Here is a 27,821-nt window from a genome sequence, read left to right as displayed (position 1 = left end):
ATTAAGTTCAATTTTTTATTGAAAAAGCAGATATACAGGCATATATTTAGAAAGTGAGTACAGAAGTTTTTCAGAAATATACAGACACTAGAGATGGGGGAAAGGATTTTTCAGTTCTGAATATGATCTTCAAAATCCTGTCATATTTTTCAAAATTCTTAGCTTCCACTTTGGTCAGAAAACTCTGCTGACAAGTTCAAACATGACCTGTGGAATAATTAGGTTATTAATAAAGAGTTGTACACTGTGAATTCTCCTTAACATTACAAGAATAAGATGAAAGCATCCAGATTATCTTAAAAAATTGGCTATAATGGCAACCCAGAAGAAGAAAAAACTTTAAGATTTTGCATAAAATAACTAGTGAAGAGTTATTGCCATGTACAGCAAGCTACAGAAAAGTAACGTCGTAGGATTTTTTCCAAATCATTCCCTATAAGTCATAAAGCTGAATTTACATCCCTGCAAGAGTATAGCTCTTGGAATCACAGAGCTTCATTATTTTGTTCCGCAGGGTGGTGCTGAGAAGCTTGGTGATTGAATATCCAACTAACCTCTATGGTGATAAGTATGACTATCATCCACTCCAAGCGCAGGGCATGCTTTTCATTCAGGTGATTGCGCATCAAGTCTGTCAGCTCCATACAATGTTGCAGTTTCTCATTCATTACCTGTTGCAGGAAAGGGGGATTTTAATTCAACAGTTCAGGTATATGGAGAACTTAAGTTGAACAGATGTAGTACTTCCCAGAGAGGTTGCAGATTCTTCATCCTGATTTCATAACAACAGGCTCCCTAGAGGCTGTGGAGTTTCCATCACTAGAAGCTTTTAAGAGCAGGCTAGACCACTTGTCTAAGATGATCCTGCCTTGAGTATGGAATTGGACTAGATGACCTTGTAAGGTCATTTCAAATGCTACATTTCTATGATTCTATGAAATCATTAAGGAAAGCTAGCACAAACCAGAAAAGGGTTAACTGAACCTGACTTCTACTAATTGAAGCTGTCAATTATAAAAGAGTAGGGCTGGAAGAGACCTCTGGAAGGCATCTGTTCCAGTCCCCTACTCAAGGCAGGGTCATCCCCATCATAATGTATCCCATACAAGCCCTTGTCTAATGTATTTCTAACTTATGCAATCAATCCTAGTGCTTAGCTACCAGGATACCAAACACCTTAACTTGCAAAAGAACTAGAGGGCCTCTAAGTACAAATCAAGATTTTTGATTAAAGACATTCTGATTCATTTAACAGGTTACATGAAGACTGAAAGTGTTATTTAATAAAAATGCAGGCTCACAGGAACTCAACTGAATGGTGTTAAATCATCTAATTTAAAACCTTGAAAATGCAAGGAAGCACAACTTAGAATAACCAGTGTATTTAAAAAAAGAAACGTGCACACCTTTCAGGTGGTGTCAGAACTGTTTCTGCATGCTGATGTGCAAACACCAATCAAATGGACCAAATGCCTCAACTTATGAAGCACAGATGTTTCTGATCAACTGGGAAAAAACAGAATGCTCCAGACCCTCCTAATCTAAACACAACATTAACTTCATCATATTGATTAGAATAATACTAAGTTTAGTGTTTAATTTTAAAATAAATCCAATTTTTATTTATTTCTGTAAATACTATACTCTAATTTAAATTTTAAAGGCAAGGTAAAAAAAGCCTGATTTGTAAGACTAGCCTTTACAGGGAAAATGGCATTACCCTCCAGTTATGTTCCAGGTGAAATTTCAGATATTTCTTTTGACCAAAAAATTCTGAAGTAGTTTGAGTTATTACTATTGTAATAATGCCACTTTCCCCAAGTGATGTTATGGCAGCTGATAAACAGAAGTATTTAGCATATCTCTGGAGCATTCAGAAAGGGAGCAATGGAAAGGTACTTTGAGTAAAGGGTCATCCTAGAAGTATACTCAGCTGTCATCCCTGTCTTCTAGTTTAAAAAAATGCAAAGGTCTTGGCCAGCAACTCTACCTTTATTGTTGTACAGAAAGTTGCACTTTCTGGGCATTACTTTGAAAAAAGTTTTCAGGGAATACGGCTAGACCTATACCAATCAACATGTTACCAGATGGGGCCAACAGCCTTTTGTTGGCACAGGCTGGAGCAGCAGACTCCACAGCAGAGGGAAACAATGCAAAATGGAGGTGACAGCTATGTGAGACTGATTCTCGTGTGTCGGACTGGGTCTTTCTGTGGGTCAGATATGACCTGCAGGCCAGTGTTGCTGACCCTTGCCATAGGATATAGAATTGTGTGATTAACTGTCTTTTTATTAAGCAGCAGAGACCAGTATTTTCTAGCAGGTAGCTTACAGGGGTCCAGTAGGATTCTTTCTGGATTATTCATAAAGAAAAACAATAATAAAAAGAAAACTCCCACAAGCAACTAACTCCAATATTTAAGTACCTTCAAAATGCTTGTAGGTATTTGATTCCTTTTCTTAAGGGACAATGCCAACAAGAACCTTGCTATGCTTTCTATTGCATCTCATTCACTTTTATTTCTGTTGTTGGCTCTGACTAATATAAATACAGTAGCATGTAACTTCTAATGAAGTTGATGGCAGCTGACCTCTGGATTAAGCTAGGGCACATGCTTATGCTGCTAATGAATACCACTCATTCTAGTGGTTCATTAAAATATAAATGGAACTCTTTCCCTATCTGCATTAATTAAAGGGACCATGTTGTTTCTACTGGTTGTCTCAACTCATTCTGCATCTTTAAGTCTTTACACATGGCAAAGCTCCAGAAAGCAAGGAAAAATTACTTCACTTCTGTAGTTTAGAACAAAAAAAGATGACTTGTTAGATCTATTCAAAATCTTATTTATTGACTCAGAAAAAAATGTGCTTGTACATATAAGGTTGTAAGTAAGGCTGGCTGTTGTGGCCAAAATACAGAGGAGTCACAGCTGTCACAGCAAAAATGCCAAAGTCACTAACTCAGAAGAGGGTGGAAGGACTTATGCCGACCAACTTTTCCACTAAAAATATTTAAAACTTAAAAATATACTCTCCACTTCTACTTCTGTAGAGAAAGGCAAGTTTATTAAAAGTGATGGAGTAGTCTAGCTCAACATAAGCTAGGCTGGAAGATCATGAGTTCTTATGGATATCTGATTAGCAGAAGACCTACCTTCACTCTGCGAGCAATACTGAGGAACTGACAGGTTTTGTCATAAAGCTGCTCCAGGTGCTCTCTGTCCCAGTAGAAGTCAGGAGTTATCAGCAAATCTGAACTCAGATTTATACGATGTCTGAAAAAGGACAGATACAGCTCTTCAAAGTCATTCCAGTGGTTACAGAATCAATTTTTTTATACCGTTATTTCAGAGAAGCAATTAAAGCTTACTTGGTTTTCTACCAATTGCTATGGGGTTTCTTTTATTTAAAGGAAACTGGATATGGCTGCACAAAGTATATCACCTCATCCACTACAGAAAATAGTAATTGAGGGATACTAAACCAAATTTAAAACAAATGGTGCATCTACACCTACACTTAAATGCAAAGCAATAAACTCCAGAGCAGGTTTGAACTGGAGTAAACTGCTCCTGGGCACAAAATCTACATGTGCACCTGGGGCAGCAGCAATTTGAGCTGTAGTGGAGAAAGCCTGGGCTGGCAGGGGACATGGGGATCAGCCCTGGGCTCCAGGTGGTGGCACAGCAGTGGAGGGGCTGGCTGGGGCACAATGGTGTTGAAGTGTGAAGCCATGTGGCTAGTTGGCAGGTAGGAGGAGTCTCACCCCCCGCTGGTTGCGCTGACTGCGCACCATTTATGTCCTCAGCATTTACACATGTGTTTCATTGTAGTTAATTACTCTGCTGTAATATATTACTGTCCCTGGCTATCTTCTGGTGGAATTAATTAGTTTACTGAACCCTAATACATGTGTGATGCTTTACTGTGCTACTAATTAGTCTACTCTGCAGGAAAGCACATACAGATATACGCACAGTTTACATTTCTTCACAGGATACTGAAAATCAGGAGACCTTTATGAATGAGTCACCTGCCCCACTGCAATATCAAACAAACAAACAAACAAACATTTGATATCAGAATGTTCAGCCCTGATCCCAATAAGTGTTGAATACTGGAATCACTAGAACGAGAAAACCAGCTCCTCTTCAGGCCTGGGATGTTTTCTCTGAACAGTATATAAAGTTCAGATGTCATTCAAACCTCCCACCTTGTGGCATTCAGGATCATTAACTTTTAGTTTCTTTCCAGCCCACTCAAACAGGCTCCTTCAGGTTCAAGATAGGGATATGAAACCTAAGGCTTACACAAAAGGTGTTATCTCTTTTCTCTATTAACTTGAAGAATAAGAGCATAAAAAGTTACCATTTACTGGGTTAGAGCAGAGACTTAAACTCTTATTGTCCTATAACAGTCTCTGAATTAAACCAACCTTCCCTAAGTCTTCTACAGCCAGCCAGGGCTGTTTTGACCCAGCTCAACATGCTGGAGGCCCAGATGCATCTGTAAACGCGGTGCCTGGGAGCAACAAGCTATGGCACAAACTGTGCTGGAGTTTATTCAGTTGAATTAACTGCATGTGTAGATGCACTCAAGGTGTAGTATACTTTCCAGGCACTAGGACAGTAGATTTCTTTAGAAATAAAACGAAAAAAAATGTGGGGTTCTTTGTAAAAGAGTTTACCTTAAGGCAAAGAGTTCCCCAATTTTTTGCATTACATCAGCATGAGAGAGTTTCACCTTTTTTCTTGATTTTAGTTTCTGCAGAGTAGAAAATGGTATTAGTCATAAAACATTACTAGCCATGTTTTATGTAAGCTTAGTTAAAAAGTCACAAGCTCTTTACCCTCTGTAAAGTACATGGGCCGTGTCCCCACAAGCAAGAATGTGCGGTTTGCGGTGTGTCAAAGCCTTCTGAGGCACCGTGGAATGCATGCGGCACAAGTGATTCTGTTCGCTATGCTGCATATTTGCAGTGCAGCGGCAAAATTAGATAACAGGAAATCCCAGTACCTAAAAAACCCGCAACAGAAAAAAGCAGGGTGGCATATGTCACTGCAGCATGCACTGCCGGCAACAGCAGCCTGGCCAGCCAGAGCCACACTCCAGCTGCCAGCCTGGCTCTGTGTGCCTGAGTTGCTGCTGCTGCAGCCCTGGAAGACCTCCAGAACCTATCAAAGGCTGCTGGGGCCAGCCCAGGTACTGGACCCAGCCTACCTACCCCACCCAGGGCAATCTGCTGTGCGCCAGAGCAAATGTGCAGGGGTGTGCCCAGGGTCAATTATGTGCTCCTGGTATTTCTCCCTGGGGAAACGCACATTTCTGCTTGTGGGGACATGCCCTATGAGTTCAAATGATTTCTTCTCTTGTTACCTTGCATTTATCAACACTGGGGGCCTGGATACATGACACATTTGCTCTGGTGGAATTTTACATAATTTTTTACATCAATATAAATTATAACAGAATCCCAAATGCATAGAACCAATGGATATCAAACAGGATGCTCCAAGATCCTTTTAACGTTGTTGCAGGGTGCTGTAAAGTATTAGCTGTGTTGGGTATGCAAATACCTACACAGAAACATTCAGGACAAAACTGAACTCCTGAATGCCTACTCTGCTTCAGTATTTCACCTGGCCAAAGGGAAAGACAAGTGAGATAAGGCTCACAGGGGGCATGCCAGGAATGACAGCCTCCCCACTGTGGATGCTGAGTGGGTGTAATACCAGTTAGAAAAGCTAGACATTTATAAGTCAGCAGGACCAGACGGACTTCATCTGAGAGTATTAAGGAGCTGGCTGAAGTCATTGCAGAAACCCTGGTAAAGCTCTTTCAGAATTCATGGGGCATGGGAAATTCCTGAGGATTGGAAGAGGGTCAACATTGTGTCCATCTTCAAGAAGGGGAAGAGGAAGGACCTGGGCAACTATAGGCCATCCCAGGGAAAATCCTGGAAAAGATCATTAAAAAATGTATGTGCAATATGCTCGTGGAAGGTAAGATTCTGAATGACAGCCAGCATGGCTTTGTTGCAGGTAGGTTTTATGTTACCGATCTCATCTCCTTCTACGACCAGGTCTCTCGCCACCTCGACATGGGAGATGAGGCAGACATTATATACCTAGACTTCCAAAAGGCTTCTGATCTAGTATCCCATGATATCCTTGTAGGAAAACTGGAAGACTGTGGGCTCAGCTGCTCCATGGGTCAGTGGGTGGAAAACTGGCTGCACAGTAGGACCCGGAGAGTTCTCATGAATGGATCTGTGTCGTCCTGGTGCAAAGTGGCCAGTGGTGTTCCTCAGGAGTCCATGCTTGGACTGGTGCTTTTCAACATCTTTATCAATGATTTGGATGGGGGAGTGAAAAGCTTGCTGGCCAAATTCACGGACGACACCAAGTTACGGGGCAGTGTGGTCACATCAGAAGACAGGTTGCAGATACAGGCAGACCTGGACAGACCCAGGAGTTAGGCAGACCAGAACCAGATGAAGTTTAACGCTTCCAAGTGTAAGGTGCTCCATCTGGAGACAAAAAAAACTTCAACATACATACAGGCTTGGTGGTGACAGCTAGACTTGCACCACGGCCGAAAGGGACCTAGGGGTAATGATTGACTGTTGCATGAATATGAGCTGCCAGTGCAAGGCAGTGGCCAGCAGGGAAAACAACACATTGGCATACATTAACTGATGCATCTCATGTAAAACTAAGGCAGTGATACTCCTGCTGTACTCAGCACTGGTGAGACTGCAGTTGGAGTACTGCGTCCAGTTCTGGGCGCCGCACTTCAATAACGACATGGAAAGACTTGAGAGGGTCCAGAAAAGAGCTACTCATATGATCAGGGACTTGCAAGACAAGCCATATGAGGAAAGGCTGAGGGACCTGGGCCTCTTTAGCTTAAAGAAGAGAAGGTTGAGAGAGGACTTGATAGTGGCTTACTGTTATATCAGAGGAGTTCATCAGGAGCTCGGTGAACAACTGTTCACTAGGGCACCTCTGGGGAAGGCCAGGAGCAATGGATACAAACTCCTGGAAGGCCGCTTCAGACTGTGAATTCCTTCCAGAGCTGGTGCACTCACCTACCTTGGAGGTTTTCAAGAGGAGACTGGACAGTCACCTCACTCTTCCTGCCTAGAATGGGGTGGGCAGGACCCACTGATCTGCAAGGTCCCTTCCAGCCCCTAACAATCTATGAATCTATAAAACATCATGACCTGTTGTGCTTTTTCTTTGCAACAGAAGAATTGCTCTATTGTTTTTCTGTAGTAAAAAATGAGTGAAAGTTAAGAGCTAGCATTTTCCGAGGGGTGCTTTGAGTCTAAAATGAGAACCGCTGGCACAGAGAAGCAGTTTATACTAAGGTACCAAAGCGTAAGCTACTATTTCCAAGTCTCACCACTAGCTGGCAGGGTAGGACCATAATAGCCTGTTTGTACTGAGAAAATGCAAACTTACACTGGTGGAATTTTACCTGATTCTTTTGAGTATTCACTGCTAGATTACACAAAGATACCCTAGCACAGGGGTTTACATCACACATTTGCTCCTTATTTTCATAAGTAACTATATTTGTGTAACGTATGTGGTGTGCCTAGGCCCAGCATTTTATCTGTTCCTGTCCCGCCTATTTACTATTTGCTAGTTTCCTCTGGGAACTCAGTCTTCTGTAGCCTTGATTTGTTTGTCACCCTTTCACATATTCTTGCTACCCATGGGTTGAGAAATACTGGTGTAGACAACCATCTTCGTTTAAAACACCTTTTAACATCCTTTCTTATATCACCAATGGTTGATGTCCTGAGCTTTCACACCTGCTTTTGGCTTTGCAGTCAAATCTATGAACTATTCAAATAATTTCCCAATAACTGCCTAGGGTGGCCACTGACACATCCCCAGAATACAGGACATCCCCTTGGTGGCAGTGGCAGGAAGGGAAGAGGGATGGGTCAGACCACTAAGCCCCTCAGCAGATCAGCAGCCAGGGGCATGGCCACCACAAAAAAATCACCCCCTGCCCCCTGCTCAGAACCCCCATCCTCCTGGCTATGCACCGCCCTACCTCTAGCCACAGCCAACAGAATTGCGGGGACAAAGGACTGACATGTATTTCCACCAATGAACTGAAAAGTAGGACTTTCTGCAGTCTGTTCCTCATTTAGAAATGGACAGGAGACAAAAGGTTTAAAAACAGGACAAATTGCCACCCTATATCTGTCAGGGCCTATTGATCTTTAATAAAGAACTGGGGAAGAAAAGAATGGAAACACAAACCACACCGAAAAAAGAAATGCCTCACCTCAGGAATTGACTGGATAGATTCCACAAACATGTCCAAAGATGACTCCCATATTGCCAGCTTTACTGAAGCAGAAAGTTAACAAAGAAGAACATCTCATGAGTTCTCTCTGATTTCAAATAATCATTAAACACAGTGGCTCATTTGCCAGTGTTTCTAGATTTCATTATACAAAACATGTACTCCGATTAATTCAATGATATCAATCAGCAGCTGGGGGCTGCACATTGCACAGGGGAAACTTGCACAGGCAGTGGGCTCCCCCACTCCCCCAGGTTCCCATCACCAAGCAGGTTTCCCAGTCCCCTGCCCTGTGGGCTCTCCTGGCCTGCCCCCCCTTCAACGTGTGGTCTCTCCTGGATTCCCCCCACTAAGCCAGGCTTCCAGGTCCCCAAATACTGCACTCCTTGTCCCACAGGTCCTGCTAACCCGTTCCCAGGGGCAGCAACAGGTAACAAAAAACCAAGGAGGGAGGGGGAGCCCTGAGAACCCAGCTGCAGCAGCCGAGTGGTGGGAGTGGTGCCTGGGCAGGAGCCTGGGGGCTGTAACTTCACCCCTTGCAGGCCACCATTCTGATATAAATGACAAAGAGTTGAAGTATCACTAGCACATTAAGCCTGAATTTATATGAATTTACTTCGAAACCACACAATATCAAGTACTTTTTGGGTTCAGTTACTACATTTTATAGTCAAGTCAATGAGACCCTTTCAACTTTAATAGAAAACGCATCAAGCCCTTAAAAATACTGTATTTCACGGTGTATAAGTCCAGGTTTAAAGCTCAAATATTGAACCTTAAATTTCTACCTTGACATATATACTGTATCCAGGGCCTGTCCCAGCCAGTGCAGTTTCTGGGCAGGGCTGCTGCTGCCACTGCTGCAGCCACTGGGGTACTTGGCTTGCCCAGCATCCAGCAGCTCCTTGTCCCCCTGGTGCAGTGCTTGGGGCATCAGGTAGGGAAGCGGCAGGGACGGAGGAGCTGCAGTGCAGAGTGTGGGGCGGAGGCTGGCGTGAGCATGAAGCCTGTGCTCCAGGGTGACAGGAGCGTGGGTGGGCAGGATGTGGATGTGTGAGGTGTGAGGACCCCCCACACACTCCCCCCTCATGGCTCACAGCAACCAGCAGGCGGTGGGCTCTTGTGGCACATGTAGTTGCTGTTGTCCCGTGCTGCACAGTTCTGTTGGCACTTGTGCGTCACTGGGGTAAGCCGTGTGCACTGGAGCTGGCTGCCTTCCCTGTCCCCTGCCTGTGCATGGTGGCAAGGAGCACAGCCTGCCTGGCCTGTCTCTATTGTGCTGCTTGAAGGGGCCAGGGCTGGGATTGGCACTTGGCTGGTGCAGCCTGGGTAGCACTGGTTCCAGCCCCTGTGAGCAGTGCTGCCTGGGCTGTACCAGCCAAGCACCACGCCTGGTCCTGGCCCCTCCAAGTGGCGCAACAGAGGTGAGGTGGGCAGGCCATGCTCCTCACCACCATGCACAGGCAAGAGGTGGGGAAGGCAGCTGGCTCTAGCGCCAGCTCACAGGAGACAGGCCTAGCTTGGCACTCGGCCGTGCTGCTTGCAGGGGATGGGGACTGGGACAGGGCTGGTCTCAGCTGGTGCGGCCCAGGCAGCGCCACTTGCAGGAGATGGAGCTGTGCCAGCTGAGCGTGGAGCCCAGCCCCAATTTATACACTGTGCCTGTCCTAATCCTAACTTTTCGCACCGGTTTTCTGGGTTGACCTATACACTGTGAAATATGGTAATCTTTTTCAAAGAAGCAGAGAAGTATTCCAACAATGACTGTTGATTTGAGAATTCCAAGTTCTCCCATGTCTTAAATGTGTCTAACTGCAACCCATCTCGCCCATCCATTTGCAAAAATATTACTGAGCACTGCTGCCTGCTTTTTTTAAGGTCCAGTTTTACAAGGTATAAAACATCAGTGGTAGTCCATGGTAGTAAAGAACTCTCAGGAATACTTCTGTAGTGTTGTATGTTGACACCAACACTGCCTCCAATATGCCTCATAGCAATTTTCTTTATGTGGCTGCTTTGTGAACAGGAGAATTTCTGAAAACTAATCTTCTTTACAGGCTTTTCTGCATAGTCTTAAAATTGGATGTCAGTAATGAAAGCCAAAGGTTCTGAGCTATAGAACTGTACTTTGCTCTTTGAGTAAGTTAGGCAGTTTCCCTATGTTTCTCTCAACTGATATCAATGCTACATTTACAGCTCTTCCTTAAAAACAGCCCTACATAGCAATTTTCCCTAAAAATAGCTGTGGGGGAAAAAAGAATCAGGTTATAAGCTGCTGCTGTATGGATACAGCATTCTCTACTAGCAATACTATTTTGGTATGTTATCCAAGATGACTGGTAGTGATTCCAGACTTGGAGACTACAGCTGTTGCTAACCAGGTGCTTGAAGAGTACGGTTGAGAAAGAGAATAGGGAAGAAAACATGGTAAAAAGAGGTATGCTGTCTTGTGCACACTGGCAGTCTTTCAGAAGATGTACATAGCAACTGAAGCAGGGCTCTTTTTACAAAGCACATGTTATAAACTATGGCACTGATTCTCTTCTACTCGAGCCACAGGCAACTTACGTGCACACTTCTTATTATAAAAAATGGCAAATACCCAGATTGGAAAACAGACATTCACCACTTGATAAATGTGATCCTCTCTTTCCCCTCCTCCTCCTCCCCTCCATGTGCATGAAACTTGACACAACATATAACCTTAACTTACCAGACAGACAAAGAGCATTTGAAAAAGCAAATTTCTCCAGAATATCTTCATCAGTACTCAGATCAGAATTTAACAAGATTTCTCCTCTATGAAGCTTTGACTGCCCCCTGTGAAAACAGGATTAAGACCTCTTCAATGACTAAGCCACTACTAAAAGGAACAGTCAAGGTACAGTCCTTTACAAAAGGGAATGACCTATGCATCTCTTTAAAACACAAGATGGAACAACCTGTGCAACTGCCCTTCCACAATCACTTGGGATTTCCCTCTTAGTCATGACTCAAATTACAAAAAAGGATACTGAAAGCCACTGCTTCAGGGCTCAGCCACAGTATCTGCAAGAGTAGTAAATCAGAACTACTTCCCCATGGCAGCTGCAGCATTACTATACAAATGAGATAATTCAGAACAACAGAGGACTATGGAAGTCAGACTTCTTTCCACTTGCTTCTCCTTCCACTGGCCTCACTCTGGTTCTGCTTCTTTGTTCCTGTTGTTCTTTATTTCCTGCTATCCAGGCTCGTACCCTGCCCAACCCCAAGCTCCTTCCATGCTGCTACTGGGGTGTTCTTCCTAAAACACTTTAGTGTTCAGGGAACAGAATGGAAATGTGAATCCTGCAAGCTTTAAGGTGCTCCTTTAAAAGTCCCACTTCAGAGTTTGGGAAAATTTTAATATAAACACAGCTGAAGGCAATAGTAAAAAATCCCCCAAGCCTCTGAAACAAATCTGCAGTTACAAATTCTATAGCATTATGTCATGCTCATTTTTCCATGAGCCAGAAATACTGGCATTTTACAGAAGAGAGCACTTACAAACTCTCTGGGGCATAGATGGTCTTTTTGTTCTCTACATAGCTCCTCACACAATGGGACATGGTCTTTGACTAGGGACTTTTGGTGCTACCAAAATACTGCTACTTCCAATAAATAAGGGTGTGTTATTCTACGAATCAGCACTGACCTCTACCGTGAGACCTCTCTCTGCAAGAACTTCAGATCATTAATTAAGATGTAATTTAACAAGCAGCCAAGATAAGGAAGTGCTTGTATGAATTTTTTTTTAATCATTTGGAACTGTTAAAAAGGACCTTTAATTGTGCAGATGCGGAGCTTGTAAAACTAAGTTAGCGGCAGGAGAGGTGGAGAAAGAAGGTAGAAGTAGCAGCTGTGTGGACGCAGTTTCCAGCTGCCCAGCCCCAACACAGCTCCCCAGTGACTGGAAGCTAAGCCTGTGCCATAGCTGGACTGGGGAGCTATGGAGTAGGGGTGGCAAAGGTGCAACATAATGTTGCCTGGCTCCGATGAAGTTCCTCACTGCTTAGCCTGGGCACTGGTACTAGCATAGGCAAAGTCCTGGGGCTCTGCATGTCACATGTTGCCAACTCTTGCAGTATATAATCAAAATCACCACTAATACCACAAAGCCATTTTTAAAAGAAATGCTTGCTATGAACATAGAAGTTCATCAAGACCTTCTGGGTTTAGCATTTGTAGCCCCTACTTTCTTCTTCTTGAAATACCTTATTTTACTACTTTAGAGAGTGACTAAAGAGGTTTTTATACTAGCTGCTTTTCCCTTCAGTCATCTCTTCTGAATATCTATTAACTTATGTGTAAAGGTTGCTAAGAATGCTTACTCTCCTCTCCTGTAGTTAAGCTCTTCATTCTCCCAGTGGACCAGTGCAATTTCATAAGGCTGAATTTCATGCCGCTCTAGCAGTCGCATTATGTTTTTCACCTAGAAATAAAGGCAGCTGCATATTATAATGGTAGCAAACACTGCACAGTCCCCTTGTGTCTTCATGTATGTAACAATTTAAATTAAGGCAATTTGCCTGCTGAAGTTGTTTAAAAAGCCTGGGACTTCTGCCCATGCCTCTTCTCTCTGTCCTCCCAGGTCAGGTGGCTTTGGCATTGTGTCAGTGGAGTGGGGTTTCTCTGTGCCTGTGTCATATTTAAACTACATTAAATACATTTAAATCCATGCTGCCGCTTCCCCCAGGCTCCTCCCCCTAAGCTGTAGTGCGGGTGCAGCTTCTGGAATTCAGAGTGCTGCTATTGGATCACATTGTACAGCCTTTCCAAGTAATGGATACAATGGACCTAATCCCTTGTTTTTCTGTTCCTTTATATTGGGGGAAAGTGGGTGCTGCCTTTCTGACAGAGCAGAAAGGTAGCATTTTATCTCTACTTCTAGTTCATTTTAATTAACATAAAAAATCTGCACAAGGCATGTGGCAAAGAATGGCACAGCACAGTGCCTTGCAATGTCATGCTAGTGGAGTTGAGTAGTAAACCAGACAAGTGCTATATGCCAAATAATTATTTGTTTCTTAACATTACACTGCTATATAAGCAATCCACACTTAAGGAGCGTATGAGACAGCAAGCCGCCAGCGCCGATTAATATTCCATCTGCCTCCACAGACCACCTATACAAAATCCAACTACTTAGGCATTGGAACTGACAAGAATTTCACCTTAATCTGCTTTCACAAGATCTGAAATAATGCAGCTCTCTACTTACAGTTTTATCTTCCACATTCCAAAACACGACAGACCCTTCCCTGTGTTAACAGAATGGAACGAAGAATTAGGCGTATTACACTGGTTTCTGGATGTTAAACCTACATTCATTTTGTGCACAGGCAATTCTGCTACAGTGAATCAAGAAAATTATAATGACTGGACTTCAAAAGGCCCCATTAATGGTGGGTTTTTTGGCACTAGTTAATTTAATACCACAAAAAGGAAAAATAGTTTTAAAGTTAGAATAATTAAAATATTTTAGTGCTTGAATTGTTTTTCCTTCAACTTCAGCGGAAAATACACATTTTATTTTTTTTAAAGAAAGATAGCTCACTAAATCAGTATGTATCATATGTTATAGGCTTGGTTTGCAACTTACCTGAATAAAAAGATCATTCCAGAATCGTATTCTTTTGCAGAGTTTTCTGTGCCAATCACCAAAATGTTTGCTGCATCTAGTTTAAAAATAAATGGAGGGGATAGCAACTTTAAAATACAGGAAGTGCATTTCTTGTATTTTAAACAAGTTAGCGATAAACTTTACTTAATTCCAGATAAATCATTTTTATCTATGAATTCTTCCACAAATCAAGTTGTATATTTGTTCTATTAATGGAAATGATTCTCAGGACACAAACTTATGCAAAAAAGTACAATATAAAAGACTTTAGGGGTGCTCTGAAGTGACCCACACAATCCAGATTTTAATTCTTCATTCTGTTCCATCTAATTTCCTTTTGAATCTTTGAGTGCTTTTGAAAATAGCATATAGGACTCAAGAGAACTGATTGTGGATGCCAGGTAATACAACAAGAACAGAAAGAAGGCCCAGGTGTAAAATGAGGAAACGAAGCAGAGAACATTGGACAGCATCCACTGGTCTGAGGAGTCGTTCCTGGGCACTCTCACAAGGGCCCCTGGCAGATGTTATATTTCTTGTGCAGTCAACACAGTCACATGATAAAATGTAACATGCCACACATTCAGGGAATTTATGGTGCAATAAAATGGCCACAGATATGTTCCATGTTAAATATGTAATATCTCTGTGGCTGGTTTCTGTCCAGCTTTAAAATGAACGTGTGGCATGTTATCCAGACCTAAGGCTGCCCCCTGCCCAATGCCAACAATCAGTTGCTTGTCAGTATGAGAAAGGGGCCAATGCTAGGGTCCAAGACACACCTGCCACATGCCCAGTTCTGCAGAGGCAGTCCAGCTTCCTGGACCCTGTCCCACAGTGCAGGGCTTTGTCTCCCTGGAGTGGGGGAGCCTGTTGTCGTGTGTGCAGCTGGGGATTAGGGAGCTCCCGATCCCCAGCTCCATGCCTTGGCAGTGATGAGATTAGGCTCTGAGGAATTTTATGCTCAATCCCAAAGGCAAAAAAAGAGTGAAAATAAGAGTTGGCATTCCCTGAAGGGTGCCTTGTGTCTAGAAGAGTTGAGAACAAATACTCTAGAACCATGTTGTAATACTCAGGGGACACATCTTAAATTCCTCATTATATAGAGATTGTGGCTAGAAAAAATTACTAAATATGTAGGGCCAACATAAGAAGTGGCAAGAAGTGTAGCAATGACTAGAGAAAATGCCTCAGTGAGAAATTTCTTGCAGCAGGTAGCTGCCTTGACAGGTGTTGGAGATAGTGGGCTCTCCCACGACCTTTTCCAATTAGGAAAGAAAGTTTGAAAAGAATCTGAAAATCCTAAGAGTGGAAGTAATACTTTTACCACTTTGTCTTTCTTTCCCAAATGCCCAAAGTTGGGATACAGTAAAAGAAAATAAATAAATAACAGTGTGGAAATACACATGCACAATGCAAAAAATAAAGTAGGAAAACATACAATTCTCCATGCTCCCCTTATTTCTACTGGAAAGAGAGAGAAACGAGAAGACTAGAAAAGGAGAACACACTAAAATAATACTTTTTTAACACACACATTTTGTTCTGAAATATAACAAAAACTTTCCATTTGAAAGATCCCATACAGTTCTTTTAATCAAAAGAAGATTTCAAAATGATTTCTTTTTGTATCAGCTTTTAGGGTACACACTTCATTTTTGAACCAGCTTCATACATATTCTTGAAAACCACAGGGCATTAGCAAGTGTTGGAAATGTGGTTTCTGTATTTTTTAACAGAGTTTTCAGAGAAGGCAATATAGTTGAGAGGTAGCACATGATGCAAATATCAGAGATACAGTATATATAAAGTTTAGAAATTTACTACTGAAACTGACTCTTTCTATATATTCCCACGTGTTGTGTCCCAATATAAGGTAACATGTCATAATAGGTTGAAAATTCTACCTTTAGGCAGACTTATTTCAATATATCCCTCTGCAGACAGGTCCTCACACAGATTACCAAGATGATACTCATCTGCTGTTGCATAGGCTATGCACTGCATCTGATCCTGTATGGAAGGAATACAACCCTGGATTAAGGAAAGGTCGAAGTCACACATTTAAAAGACATATGCTTACCTCTGTACCCTATTTAGTTGCACACACTGACATTTGTTTATTTATTAGCTTTTCTATGACAACTCATCACCGTGAGAGCCACGTGCCTTGCAAATACTAATGAATCTCACCTTTTGGTGCAAAACAGGGTTTGACAACCATCCGTTTTACAGATGGGTGATGAAGAAGTATCTCAAGGGGTGTTAAGTCACAGAAAGACCCCTTAAGCAGACCCAGATCTCCTGAATGCCAGTTTGGTACTTTAACAGCAAGACCATCCTTCCTGTCTTAATCCCAGTAAGAAAGTGGCAGCAGTAGTAAGTCAGGGATGGGCAAAATGGTGGATCTGGCCAGCAGCCCCACCTGCCCACCTCACTTCCAGTTGCAGCCCCATTCCAGCTGCCTGGCTATGTGCCCTTCCTGTGCAGGTCCCACCCTCAAAGGTGGGCAGATGAGCTGGGGTGCCTGGGTAGCAGGGGCTGCTGGGAAATGGAGTTTGCCGCAGGCCAGATCCAACCTGGGGGCTGGACTTTTCCCACCTCTGGCTTAAGGCCTAACCCTGCTTTCAAAGAAGTGACTGGCATCAGTGGCGAAAGACAAAGGCCCCAAGGTGAGGGGTAGTTCCCTCCCACCAAGAGACAGCTGCTACTGCAGACTGCATATGCTTCTGAGCATGAAGCCTCTTTCATACTTGCAATTCCCAGGATGTAAGCCACCCTCCAGAGTGTCTGAAGTGCAGTTTGGGCCATATACTTGCCTTGCACCAGACAAAAGACCTGACCAGCTGTAGAAGTGAGTACAGGCTTTCCCTTGCAAAGAGGTCATGGTAGGCATGCAACAGCATTGTGTTCTCCACAGTGCTTAATCAAGAACAGCAAACAGCTGCTATAATTTCTCAAAATAAAAAAGTACCTTACATATAAGCATCTAAAATACCAGATTGAGGAAAAACTACAGGCACAGTGTAACAGATGTAAAAAGAGTACTGTCACAGACTTATGGATGAAGCAGACACATGGGGAAGCAGCTGGACTGTGACCAGTGTAAGACACCTCCTGATAAATTGAAGAAGTCAGTGGCTTTCAACCTTTCTTCATCTGCTGACCCCTAAAAAGTTTTGAATGGAATTGCGGACCCCTTCACACTGTAAGTGTGGGTAATCACATACTTTTGATTAATCATAGTCATCTTTCATGGACCCCTTGGACATAGTCTGTGGACCCCCAAGGGCCCACAGACCACAGGTTGAAAACCACTGAAATGTCACAATAAACTGACTTGCAAAAACTATCCCTCTCTGCATCCTGCCTTCCTTGTTTGTATGTTGCTAATATCTCTCCTTACCAGTCTTGTTAACACATTACTTTCTGGTTAGTTTTAACACCATGGCAGCTATTCAGAAAGTAACGGACCTCAATACTACTCATTTCCAAGAGAGCTATACTGCAAACAAATAAACACAGAAAAAACAGAAATATAATCATTTGGCAGAACTCCTACCCAAAAGATGTTTTATTTTCAAATGCAAAGGACCCTCCCACAATGCTCATACTGGCTACAAGTTTTTCATGGTGCTAGAAAAGGCTTCCTATCCACAGGGAAAAAAAATGGATGCACTGTAAGAGAACTATTCATAGGTGCAGGTGCTCACCAAAATTAATGCAGCTTGACAAATCACTTTAGCTTAGGAGATCTTATTCCTAGTTATAAGCAGTATCTGTACATTAAACTTTCTTTTCTGTGAGCATTTTTCTGATCAGAACCTTCATCTTTATTATGCATAATCGTATTTCAATCATGATTAACTTAAAATTCACTCTTATTTTAATTCACCAATCATCTAGTACAACGGTTGGCAACATTTTTGGGCAGAGTGCCAAAAACACCCGCAATCTTGACTTGTAAGATGTTGGCATCTCAGGGGCAGATGGTGGGGGAGCTGTGAGGGGCCGAATCCTTGTTGGGGCAGCTTCCCAGGCCCCTTCCCCACTGTCTACACCAAAGCATGCGTGCCAAGTGACATGCCTTCGTAGGCTGCACTCTGGCACCTGTGCCAGGGGTTGCCTACCCCTGATCTAGTACAAACAGCTTATCTTGATGGACAAGTAAAACATTATTTTTTAAATCATTACTACACTAAGGAGAAGTGAGGTCTATGCTCCAACACATTTTCATGACTAGTGTATGCAAGGCTTGAATTAACAATGGAAAGCATTTTCAGCAGAACTGCTAGATTAAAAAAAAAAGTTTTAGTAGAGTATTTCTTGCAACAAGTGCAGACTCTTTAAGCCCATGCAATTTATATCTCTGCCAGAAGTTCCTAGACATTTTTGATTATTAGATATGACCATGGTCCTTCATGGAACAAATGTTTGGGCCCAACTTTATACAGAGAGGTGTTTGGGCCCTATTTCCATCAGTTATATCTAGTTAGTCAGAAGCCCTCTACATTCCTCTAGTTTTTTTCAGTCTTCCACAGTTCTTTGTTACTTGTCAGTGTTTTAGCAGTGTGCCACAGCACACTCTTTCCCATCTGAATTTGCAATTTTGGCAGAATGTGCAGCTCCATCACCACCAAAGGATAACTGATTAAGTCACAAGCTTCAAATCAGGGATGTAAACATCATTAAAAAATTATCCATTTAACCTCCTCTAATTGTATTGGTTAAATGGTTAATGGAGGACACAGCTGGGAAGGCAGTGGCAAGCCCAGCCAGACAACACAGCCCATCTGAAGCCCCTTGCTGGGAGGGAGGAACAGCTGTGAAGGAACAGGTAATTACTTAATTGCTGAGTTATTAGGTCACCTGCTGTTTTATTCTTTAACCTCACAGACTATGGTTACTAGTCCCCCTTGCCCTCCCTGCCTGCCCTGCCACCTTCTGGTTCTTGGTGGGGCACTGCACAATTTCCCTTCCCTGCCAGAGTGAGCCTTGTCCCATCCTAAACAATAATGTTTAGCTAACTGGTTATCACTGAGCCTATCAGTTAAACAATCAGTCATTTAACCTTTCACATCCCTATTTCAAATGAGAGTCTGGTGCAATATAAAACCATTATGTGCACACAGTGCCTTAACTGCCTCAGGATTCACTTGGTAGGAAGCTGTTCTGTTGGCTATCTTCACCTGGAAAGCTCAAAAGGACACAGTTGAAGCCAGGAGTAGGCAAAATGCAGCCCATGGGCCAGATGTGGCCTGCCAGGCCATTCTATCTGGCCCACAGGGCTCCTAAAAAATTAATATTTATCTGCCCCTGGCTGCCTGTCATGTGACCCTCAATGACTTGCCAGAACTCAGTAAGTGGCACTCTGCCTGAAATAATTGCCCACCCCCAGTCTATGCTCTTGTCCTTTCTGGTGGTGCAGGCTTGGTGGAATTCAGAGTAGGTACCAGTGACTTCTTCCATGTGTCACTAAGCCACTTTCTGGACTCAGAAACCAGAAGGGATTAGTCTAAGCACCTGACCCATCTGTGGTTCATCACTTGATCATAATGGAACTAGCTGTGTTGGATGGGTGAGCACTAAAAGCCAATGCTATAACAAAGCAGGGGACCTCTGTTATAAATTGAAGCCCTCCCCCCAGTCTTTCTACCTGGAGGATATGAACATTTAAAAACAGAAAATCTGGAGCAGAAACTTATCCTCTGGAACCTCCTCCTAGAGATACAGGAACCACCACATCTAATAGATTTCAGAATCCTACTGGCTGCATTGTTAGGCTCAGAAATGTGTTGTGCCTTTGGGCTGCAGCAGCTAAGCATAATGGCAATAATCACTAATTCACTGACAAAACCAGCAAAGGACTTTTGATTAACCCTTGAATCTAACTAATTACCTCCAAAAAAATCTGCCATTTTGTTATGGCAATATTTGGCCATTTTTGTCTGTATCCAACTCTGTTTAGTAGTAGTTCTAGTGCAGGTAACATTCAAATTTTCTCCTCCAGGCAAAGATGACACAGACATTTTTTTCCTAAAAGTTTCCTGATTCTATAAATCTTCAGGCCCTTCTGGACAGACAAAGCTAGTCTGAGTTAGAACAACTGGAACCCCCTCATGGATTACCTGACTAAAGCTCTCATCACAAAGGGCAAGTTATAGTTAAATATACTCTCTTGAGGCCACTTATAGCAACATTCTCTTTTCAACTGTAGTGATATGGCATCTATGGCTGAAAGGATCCAGGTAACCTTAAGATATGCACAGAAAGAATCAACTATTTATTTTTCAAGGGATCAGAACTTCAGGGAGACAATAAGTGGCACCAGGGAAAAAAATGTGGATTTTTCATTTGTTGGGTCTGTTAGTCATCTTGCAGAAATCAGTCATGTCTTTAAGTTTTATTCAGTCATGTCTTTAATTCCTTGTACTAGGTCTCTATAGGGAAGTATGTAAAGTGGTAAAAATTTGCATGTCCTTGCTTTAAGTGCTTTGTGTCAGTGTATACCTCTTAGTGACAGCATACTAGTATTCCTGTAGATAGAGCTATGCACCAAGGAAAATTACAGAAAAGACAGCTCTGAAACAGGGAACATGTGTTCATTAAGTCCGAGTTTGCAGATTGCAAAATGCTGTGCCGAAAGATCTCTCAAACAACTTCTGAAAGTACACACCTATTTTAGTACTCTGCTTTCTATTCTGAAAAGACAAAACAAATTGTACCCAATTACAGTGGCAATACATATTATTTGCATAAATATTCTGCTTTTGAAAGTCTCAAAAATTAAGGGGTTTTAATATTTTATAATGTGCCTTTCATAGACCTCAAAGCACTATGATTTGCCATCTATAAACCACCATATGACGAATCACTTCAGTTCATCCAACAACTAAATGCAACACTTTTGGATATATATGCTGGCTACAGTAGTGGTGCTGAAATACCACAGAACTGTTTAGGGACAGAAGTGGAGAAACCAGGACTCTCTAAAGTGGCTGGGGCATTCCACTAGGCAGGAATTATACAATATTTATTGACATTTGCATGACGTTGAAGCAAACTCTGCAAAAAAAAAATCTCAGTTTTCAACTTCCGTGAGTAGACAGGATCTGTACATTTTAAAACGTGGGAGCTTCCTATGAAAGGATGGTCCCATTCCAGATGGTATTACAATGCAGGACCCCCCCCCCGGGTGATCAGATACAAGAGATAACTAGAGGGATGGATACTACTAACACCAGTGTCTGCTGTAACTGCTTTCCTTGAAGGTTAGGACGATATGCATTGTCTGTTCCAAGGAGTTTCATGCACAACCAATTTATCCAGAAAAGCATTATTTTGTGGGTAGATGACAAGCTTAGGAATCAAGAGCTTGGGATACATTTTCTATAGACAAACTGTATGACCTCAGGGACGTCACTCCACCAGTGCCCCAGTTTCCCTATTAGTAAACCAGGACTAATTCTCTACCTCAGAAAGATGTCTCAAGCTGCAAACATTAATGCAGTCTGTACTTTCAGATCTCTGTTGATAGTTTCTACACCTACATGTGTCAATTTATTAACTGAAAAATCCAAGTAAACGTGTAAGAAATTAAATGCACTAGCATACTACCCCAGGTATTAATGCTTTCATAACCCAAATTACATTCTTCTGGAACAATGAGTACCTTAAATATCTGGATTCTGAAAACTGAGGTTACCCACAGTATTCATTTAAATGGAAGTGTCAGTGTCAACAAATGTTTAATACCATTTCCATTTTGGCTTTTACGTGGTCTGTTCCTGTCAGTACGAGCTTACTCATTTACATCCTAGAAGGCTGTCTAAATGGCAAAGTAGAAACAGTACAAATAGTTTGTTGGCATCAACACTTCAATTTTAGCAGTAGAAAGCTTCCCAGATGATATGCTGTATCAATGCAAGCTCTATCCAACACCTTCTTTTGGAAATACTCTGGTCCCCTATAGCTTGTATAAAAGAGAAACAGCTTTCTGTCTTAAGAATCTGAATCTTTCAGTTGGATGATTTCTGAACCCATAGTTGGGGGGTTTTTTTGGCAGTCCTGGCAAGTTTTCTTCTGTATGACAGCAGTGATGGAACTATTTAAAAGGTTTTTCTACCTAGAAGCATTGTGTTTCTTGAAAGAAATAACTGCATGCATGTTTAAATAATTATTGAAGCCTATTAAAACTTCCAATAATTTGCCTATTAATTGAAACTGTTTTCTTTTCCAACACATTTATTACCACCTTTCTGCCTCTGATTTAAGTAAGGACACAAATGTAAATTTCTAAGCAGTTTAGAAGTGAAGAAAATGTTCACCTTTGGCAAATGGTCTTGTATTTGTTGCGAAACAAATAACAATGTTGTCTATAAAATTTTGGCAAGTGTTGTCAAAGAATTGTCTTTGATAACTTTATTCCTATAGAATATCAAAGAATGTACGATATAATCACGCAACTCCCATTCATAGTCTGATTCCAGCTGGCTTGTTCACTCACCTGACTTGCTAAATAAATTTTATCAGCTTCACAGGCATTACCTGTATGAAGTTACCTGTCAATAACTGTAAATTACAAGCAAACAAGAGCAACAATCTTACTCCTGATGGTTTCAGCAGTTAGTACAATACCTAGAGCATGTTTCTTCCTCCTCCCCCCACTTCAGAATACTAGAATCCTGGTTTTCTCCGATTTTAAAAAATCCCCAATTTTCAGTTTAAAAAAAAAAAAGTAATCCCAAATCCACATTTTTCCATGATGAAATGCCACTATATATATGTCTATGTTGATGGAGTTTCATTTAAATGATGGAAAAATTTGGATTTGGGGTTGTTTTTTTTTTTAAATCAAAAACTGGGGATTTTTTTTAAAATCAGAGAAAACCAGGATCACTGTGGACAGACCAGGGGAAAACATAGGAGGCTTCTAGAAATAGAGGCTCTAGCATAATCTATTTTTCTGAAGCTTGGCTTGCAGCAGCTATTCCTTTAAAAACTAGGACAGCAAAGTGAAGCCCCAAAACACTGAAAACGAACTGAAAATTTTAGAAATGAATTAATTCTATTTTCTTCTGTTTCTTCTTTTAGCTGGAGAGAGCTAATCACTGAGGCAAGCAGAAAAATGATGCTAAAGAGTGGATTTCGTTTTTCAATATTACATACATGGTTAGAAGCAGGTCACCTAAACTCAATTTAAAAAAAAAAAAATCATTAAATCTCATTCAGTTTCAAGAATATAGTTTTCTTCTGTTGGTACATTTCTCTCATTTTAGACAATACTTTTCTGTCCACTTGTGTCCAGGGATTGCAATTTGCAGAGGCCTACTGTCTATATGTTTTCAACCACATAAGTGAACATATAAATTCCCTTCCCTCCAGCAATTTGTTTTTATGAAAACAAGTTCAGGTCTAAGCTAAAATAAAATGCTCTTGAGTATTACACAAACCACACAGATTTTATACTTTACCTCAGCTTCAGAAAACAGTGGCTTGGTAGATCTGGAGGGCTGTTTGGTCCTAGGTGCCTTTGGTGGCCTCTTAGAGGGTACAATATTTTGTTTTGGTATTGTCTGACCAGTTGATACAACTGAATAACATCTTTTTGGAATTTCGAACAGCTTTTTAGCACTCCAGCCTAAGGGGTTGTTGTTTATAGGTGCAACAGAACCAAAATGTTCCCTGAATGGGGGCAACACCTCCCTAATCCAGTGATTCACAGTCTTTTCTGACATAGTTACATCTCCTCTTGACATCTGCCAGTTCTTGATTCCTGCACATAGATTTGTCAAGCAAACGGAAGGAATTTCAGGAGCATGCAAGTCCAAGCATCGGCTGGCTGCTAGAGTTTGGTATGGTATCTTCTCAGCATCACCGCTTAGTTTTAGTGTTGGAAGTCTAGATTTACGAAGGCCTTGGCACAGGCATAATTTTGTTAAAAAGTGAGATGATCTAGTCAGCTCTCTCAGTAGTTTTACTTCCATCACTTCACGCTGAACTACCTAAAAAGAGAATGCAAGTATTAGTTTCTTGAAAAGAAATCATGTTATATTTTGTAGTATCTAGATATTTGTTTTGCATTCTAAATACACGAGGGTCGACGATTCTGAATACTTTCCCTACACTAAGTTTCAGATGCTGCCTGACTAACGTCAAAATGTGTTTCTTGCACGTGACTAGAAGACAGGGAAGGAAAATGCAACGGTTGTGGTACTAGTAGGTAGGGAGGCAATTACAGCCAAAATCTGCCTTTCTGCATCACAAGGAGTAGCTTCTTAAACCCTGAATGGTCCATTAGCTTCAGTAAGTCATGGAGTAAGCTACTTGCTTACACTGCACAGGACGTCAGGATCTACACAGACCTTACTGTTCAAGTGAGTTCTAGCTCTAATACCAGTTCGTGAATTCCTGCTGCAGGAATACCATCTTCAGTGAGTGCAGCATAGCCTGATATCAGCACAAATTACTGCGTGCTGCCTGCGGCTCAACGTGGCTCCAAGTACTGGATCTGAGCAAAAAACTGATACCAGTTCAGCAAGGTGTCATACAGTTAGTTATTTAATAAAGGTGCCTGTGCGCTGACTTCTTGGTTTTGATGGAAGTTTGCCAGCCTGGAGTAATTAGTAGGATCAAAGTTTAAACAAGAACTGTTAAACCAGAATGAGACTGAGTTCCTGAAGAGTTCAGGCAGTATCATGTGTGCCAATTGCATAAACTACTAAAGTGGTCAGAAGACAATGGATTTCATGTGCTGCTTAAAACACCTAAGGAAGCACTTACAAAGCCTCTGCAACTTCAAATCTTTTTCTCCTTCTGCATTTTATTACTAGGGAAATTTGCCCAGAGACACAAAAATCTGCTGTAGGCAAAGAACTAGGGCTATGCGAGGCTTCAGGTGCTAATTCCATTGAGAGGAGATCTGGCCTGATTCAGCAGCTGAATTGCCAAATCTGAACTGAACTGGGAGACCAAGAAAAAGGTCCAAATTGATTCGGAAAAGATTCGGAGAGCTTCGGGCAGTCCCTGCTCGCTGCTGCAGGGAGCTGGACCTGAACTCCATGCTGGTAAGCAGGGGGCCGAGGAGGGACGAGGGGACCATGGGGGGACCCCTGCCAAGCCCCATCCCCTGCCTGCTCACCCAGCCCCCTGAGCACCCCCCAATCCCCAGTCCCACCCCTCTGCAGGGGCTTTTAAAAAAAAAAAGAGCCAGGATGCTGGGGCCAGGCGGGGCAGCCATTGATGGGGCTGGGGTTTATTTGATTCAGAGATTTGGCCGATTCAGGACAGCAATTCGAATCACTGAATTGAATTGCTGTCCCCTGAATTGGCTGAATCCAAATACAAAGCAAATACTAGCCACTTTGTACAGGCCTACAAATAACCCTAGTAATAAAAAGCAGAGGAAGAGTGAAATAGTAGGTGATAAATAAGAACTACAGTACAACCTCATAAATCTGGCATGCTTGGGACCAAGCACCTGCCAGAAACGTGAAAATTTCGGATTTTTGAAACTGAAGCGGTGACAGAGGCAGAGAGCCAGAGGCCTGGAAGGGTTGTGGCAGCCAGTCCCGGAGCAGTGGCCGCATGCAGAGTGGCAGCATGGCGTGGCAGACAGCGGAGGCAGCTGCCGCTTGCAAGCTTCTCCCTCTGTTGCTCCGGGACCAGCTGCTGCTACTCCCCGATGTGCCGGATTTTCAAGAATTCTGGATTTTTGAGGTTATGCTGTAATTTGCTTTTATGGGAAACATTTTTAAAAAAAATCCTGTGCAGACTTATCTTCAGCAGGTCTTCAGATTTCATATGAGGATTAATGACCTTTTTTCCTTTTAGGGACATAATATGCAATGAAATTAAAATGTAACTTTCCTCTTTTTAGAAATGTTTTCAAACATTCCCATGGATTTAGAATTATGGTATCTGGAACAAGACGACAGTTCCTCAATAATCATCCCTCCCCTTGCATTTGCAACATAACTTTACATCATTGGGGTTTTTTGATGGAAAAAGAACATATAAAATGAGGAACACAGCCTTAATTCTGAGTGGAGCTAAGGTATGACCACAATACAAATAATTACCACCAAAAAACAGCCAATAAAACTGTGATTACACTAAGCTAAACCCACCACAGAGGTAACTTCATTAGTGATCCGCAAAAACATTTACTCTGTAGTTTCAAACAAACAATAAATAACTAGACTTGATCCAGTGTAACCTTCACCAAATAGTTAACAGTTGAACTCAGATCTATACTGACACATGCAACTAAATAAAAGTGCCCTGCTAAATGCAAATTAGATAAATAAAAGGCTATTAGAACGGGAGAAATACATGGACTACAACCTACCTAGCAGCAGACAAATACCCGAGGGTTGTTCTGAGATCTATTTAGAGACTGTGCAGATGGAAACAATATAAAAAGAAATAAGAACTCAATCGCATTTTCAGCCAGAAACAGCCACTATTCAAATGTGTTAAGTAAGATTAGCAAAATGTACAAATGCACCGGTGGATTCCAGTTTCTCTCACATCAACTCCTTATAGACCAATCCATAATCTACTATTGCAGTACTGTTCTGTGTTTGGGCCTGGTCTTTACCAAGCATTTTCTATAAGTCTTCCTACATGCGACAACGCTACTGTGGCTCTAACAGTAGGAGCAACAGCAGGAATGTTACCATAGAGTGGACAGATAAACAGAAGTTAGACGATTAACTTTCCATCCACGCTGGTATATCTTCTGGTTGCCAGCATGAGCGAAGCTGCAGAGATGCTAAACCTCATGTAAGAATTTCTGAATCCTGCTCACCCAGAAAAGACGTCAAATACATGGGCTGCAGGCCAGATCTGGCCTGTGTAGCTGTATCATCTGGCCTGCTGGTTCCTCGAGGGCTGGGGATTTGAGGTTCTGAGTGGACCTGCTGCCAAAACCCATGGTAGGGTAGATTTGCACCTTAAAACCTGTCATTTGTTTTCTCTTTTGGAAGGCTGCTGCTTATCCCCAGTGTGTGCAGGTGAGGCCCTCAGTGTTATGCCCGTAACCAGATGCACCCAATGTGACGATAGAGGCCTGCACTTCAAGAACTCAAATACCTGCATCAACCACCCTCATGCCCAGCAATTAATTCTGCCCTTGGCACACCTGAAGCCTATCAACAGGGCTTACCAGCATCTGTCTCCCCAGTTTGGGTCCTTTCAGGGTGGCTAGTGCCCAGCCCGCTCCAGGCCATACGGTGGGTAGTAGAGGGCCTCTCCCCATGGATCAGCTTTACCTGAAAGGCTTCTGCTAGTCCCTCCTCAAGGAATGCAGTCAAGGGAGAGCCCTGCCCTGATTAGGTGCTCTATCCCCGGGGGCGGGCAAAACAGCCAATCAGAAAAGGCACAGGGCGATGCCCACCGAATCCAGGGCCCGAATGGTGCCCAGGTAGAACCCTTCCCTAATTGGCTGCCTTGCTTGCCCCCAGAGATAGAACAACCAATCAGAAAAGGCACAGGACGCATGCGCATAGTACAGGGCGCTCCCTCCCGATAGAAGGGTGCCAGTGAGAGCCCTGCCCTGATTAGCTGCTTCATCTCCGGAGGCGGGCCATGCGCCTAGCCAACCAATCAGCAAAAGGCATGGGAGGGGCGTGTCCAGGGCTAAGCCCGGGTGTAGGCTCCCTCCCTGTGGCAGGATGAGAGCTCTGCACGAAGCAAAACGGGCCGGCCTAGGGCGCCTTACGAGGCAGATGGACCCCACTCCCCGGCGCTGGGCCGCCGCCTGGGAGGCCCGGGAAATTGACCTGACACCGAGGAACTGACCTGCGGCACCCGTTGAATGGCTGCGGTGCTTGCGCATGCGCCTG

General features: G+C 42.7%; 1 protein-coding gene across 2 annotated transcripts; it reads right to left on the bottom strand.

The window, feature by feature from the left end:
- Positions 1-27,811, bottom strand: RMND1 (required for meiotic nuclear division 1 homolog). Of its 2 annotated transcripts, XM_019527024.1 has the most exons (12): positions 27,759-27,811; positions 23,448-23,978; positions 15,882-15,987; positions 13,954-14,029; positions 13,573-13,612; positions 12,683-12,783; positions 11,044-11,150; positions 8,310-8,374; positions 4,690-4,766; positions 3,157-3,277; positions 555-671; positions 1-207 (listed from the first exon to the last, which is right to left on the bottom strand). In XM_019527024.1, exons 2-12 carry the CDS (start codon positions 23,958-23,960, stop codon positions 175-177), a joined length of 1,356 nt encoding a protein of 451 aa, XP_019382569.1. In that variant the 5' UTR covers positions 23,961-23,978; positions 27,759-27,811; the 3' UTR covers positions 1-174. The 2 variants fall into 2 exon arrangements, with proteins under 2 accessions (XP_019382569.1, XP_019382570.1); XM_019527025.1 differs by lacking the exon at positions 23,448-23,978 and having other exon boundaries at positions 27,759-27,794.
- Between the last annotated feature and the right edge of the window lie 10 nt (positions 27,812-27,821).

The sequence above is a fragment of the Gavialis gangeticus genome, unplaced genomic scaffold (assembly GCF_001723915.1).
Source record: "Gavialis gangeticus isolate Ggan-Ray unplaced genomic scaffold, GavGan_comp1, whole genome shotgun sequence".
Classification (NCBI taxonomy): domain Eukaryota; kingdom Metazoa; phylum Chordata; order Crocodylia; family Gavialidae; genus Gavialis; species Gavialis gangeticus.
Note: the sequence above shows the minus strand (reverse complement) of the source record. Positions and strands in the feature narration are given on the sequence as shown.

Bases quoted from the DNA above. Each gene is read 5' to 3' on its own strand.
- RMND1 (XM_019527024.1), bottom strand. From the start codon at position 23,960: ATGGAAGTAAAACTACTGAGAGAGCTGACTAGATCATCTCACTTTTTA. The intron at 14,030-15,881 runs GTAGAATTTTCA...TTTTTAAACTAG, and splicing joins TGAAATAAGTCTGCCTAAAG to ATGCAGCAAACATTTTGGTG. The intron at 11,151-12,682 runs GTAAGCATTCTT...CTGTTTTCACAG, and splicing joins CTTAACTACAGGAGAGGAGA to GGGGCAGTCAAAGCTTCATA.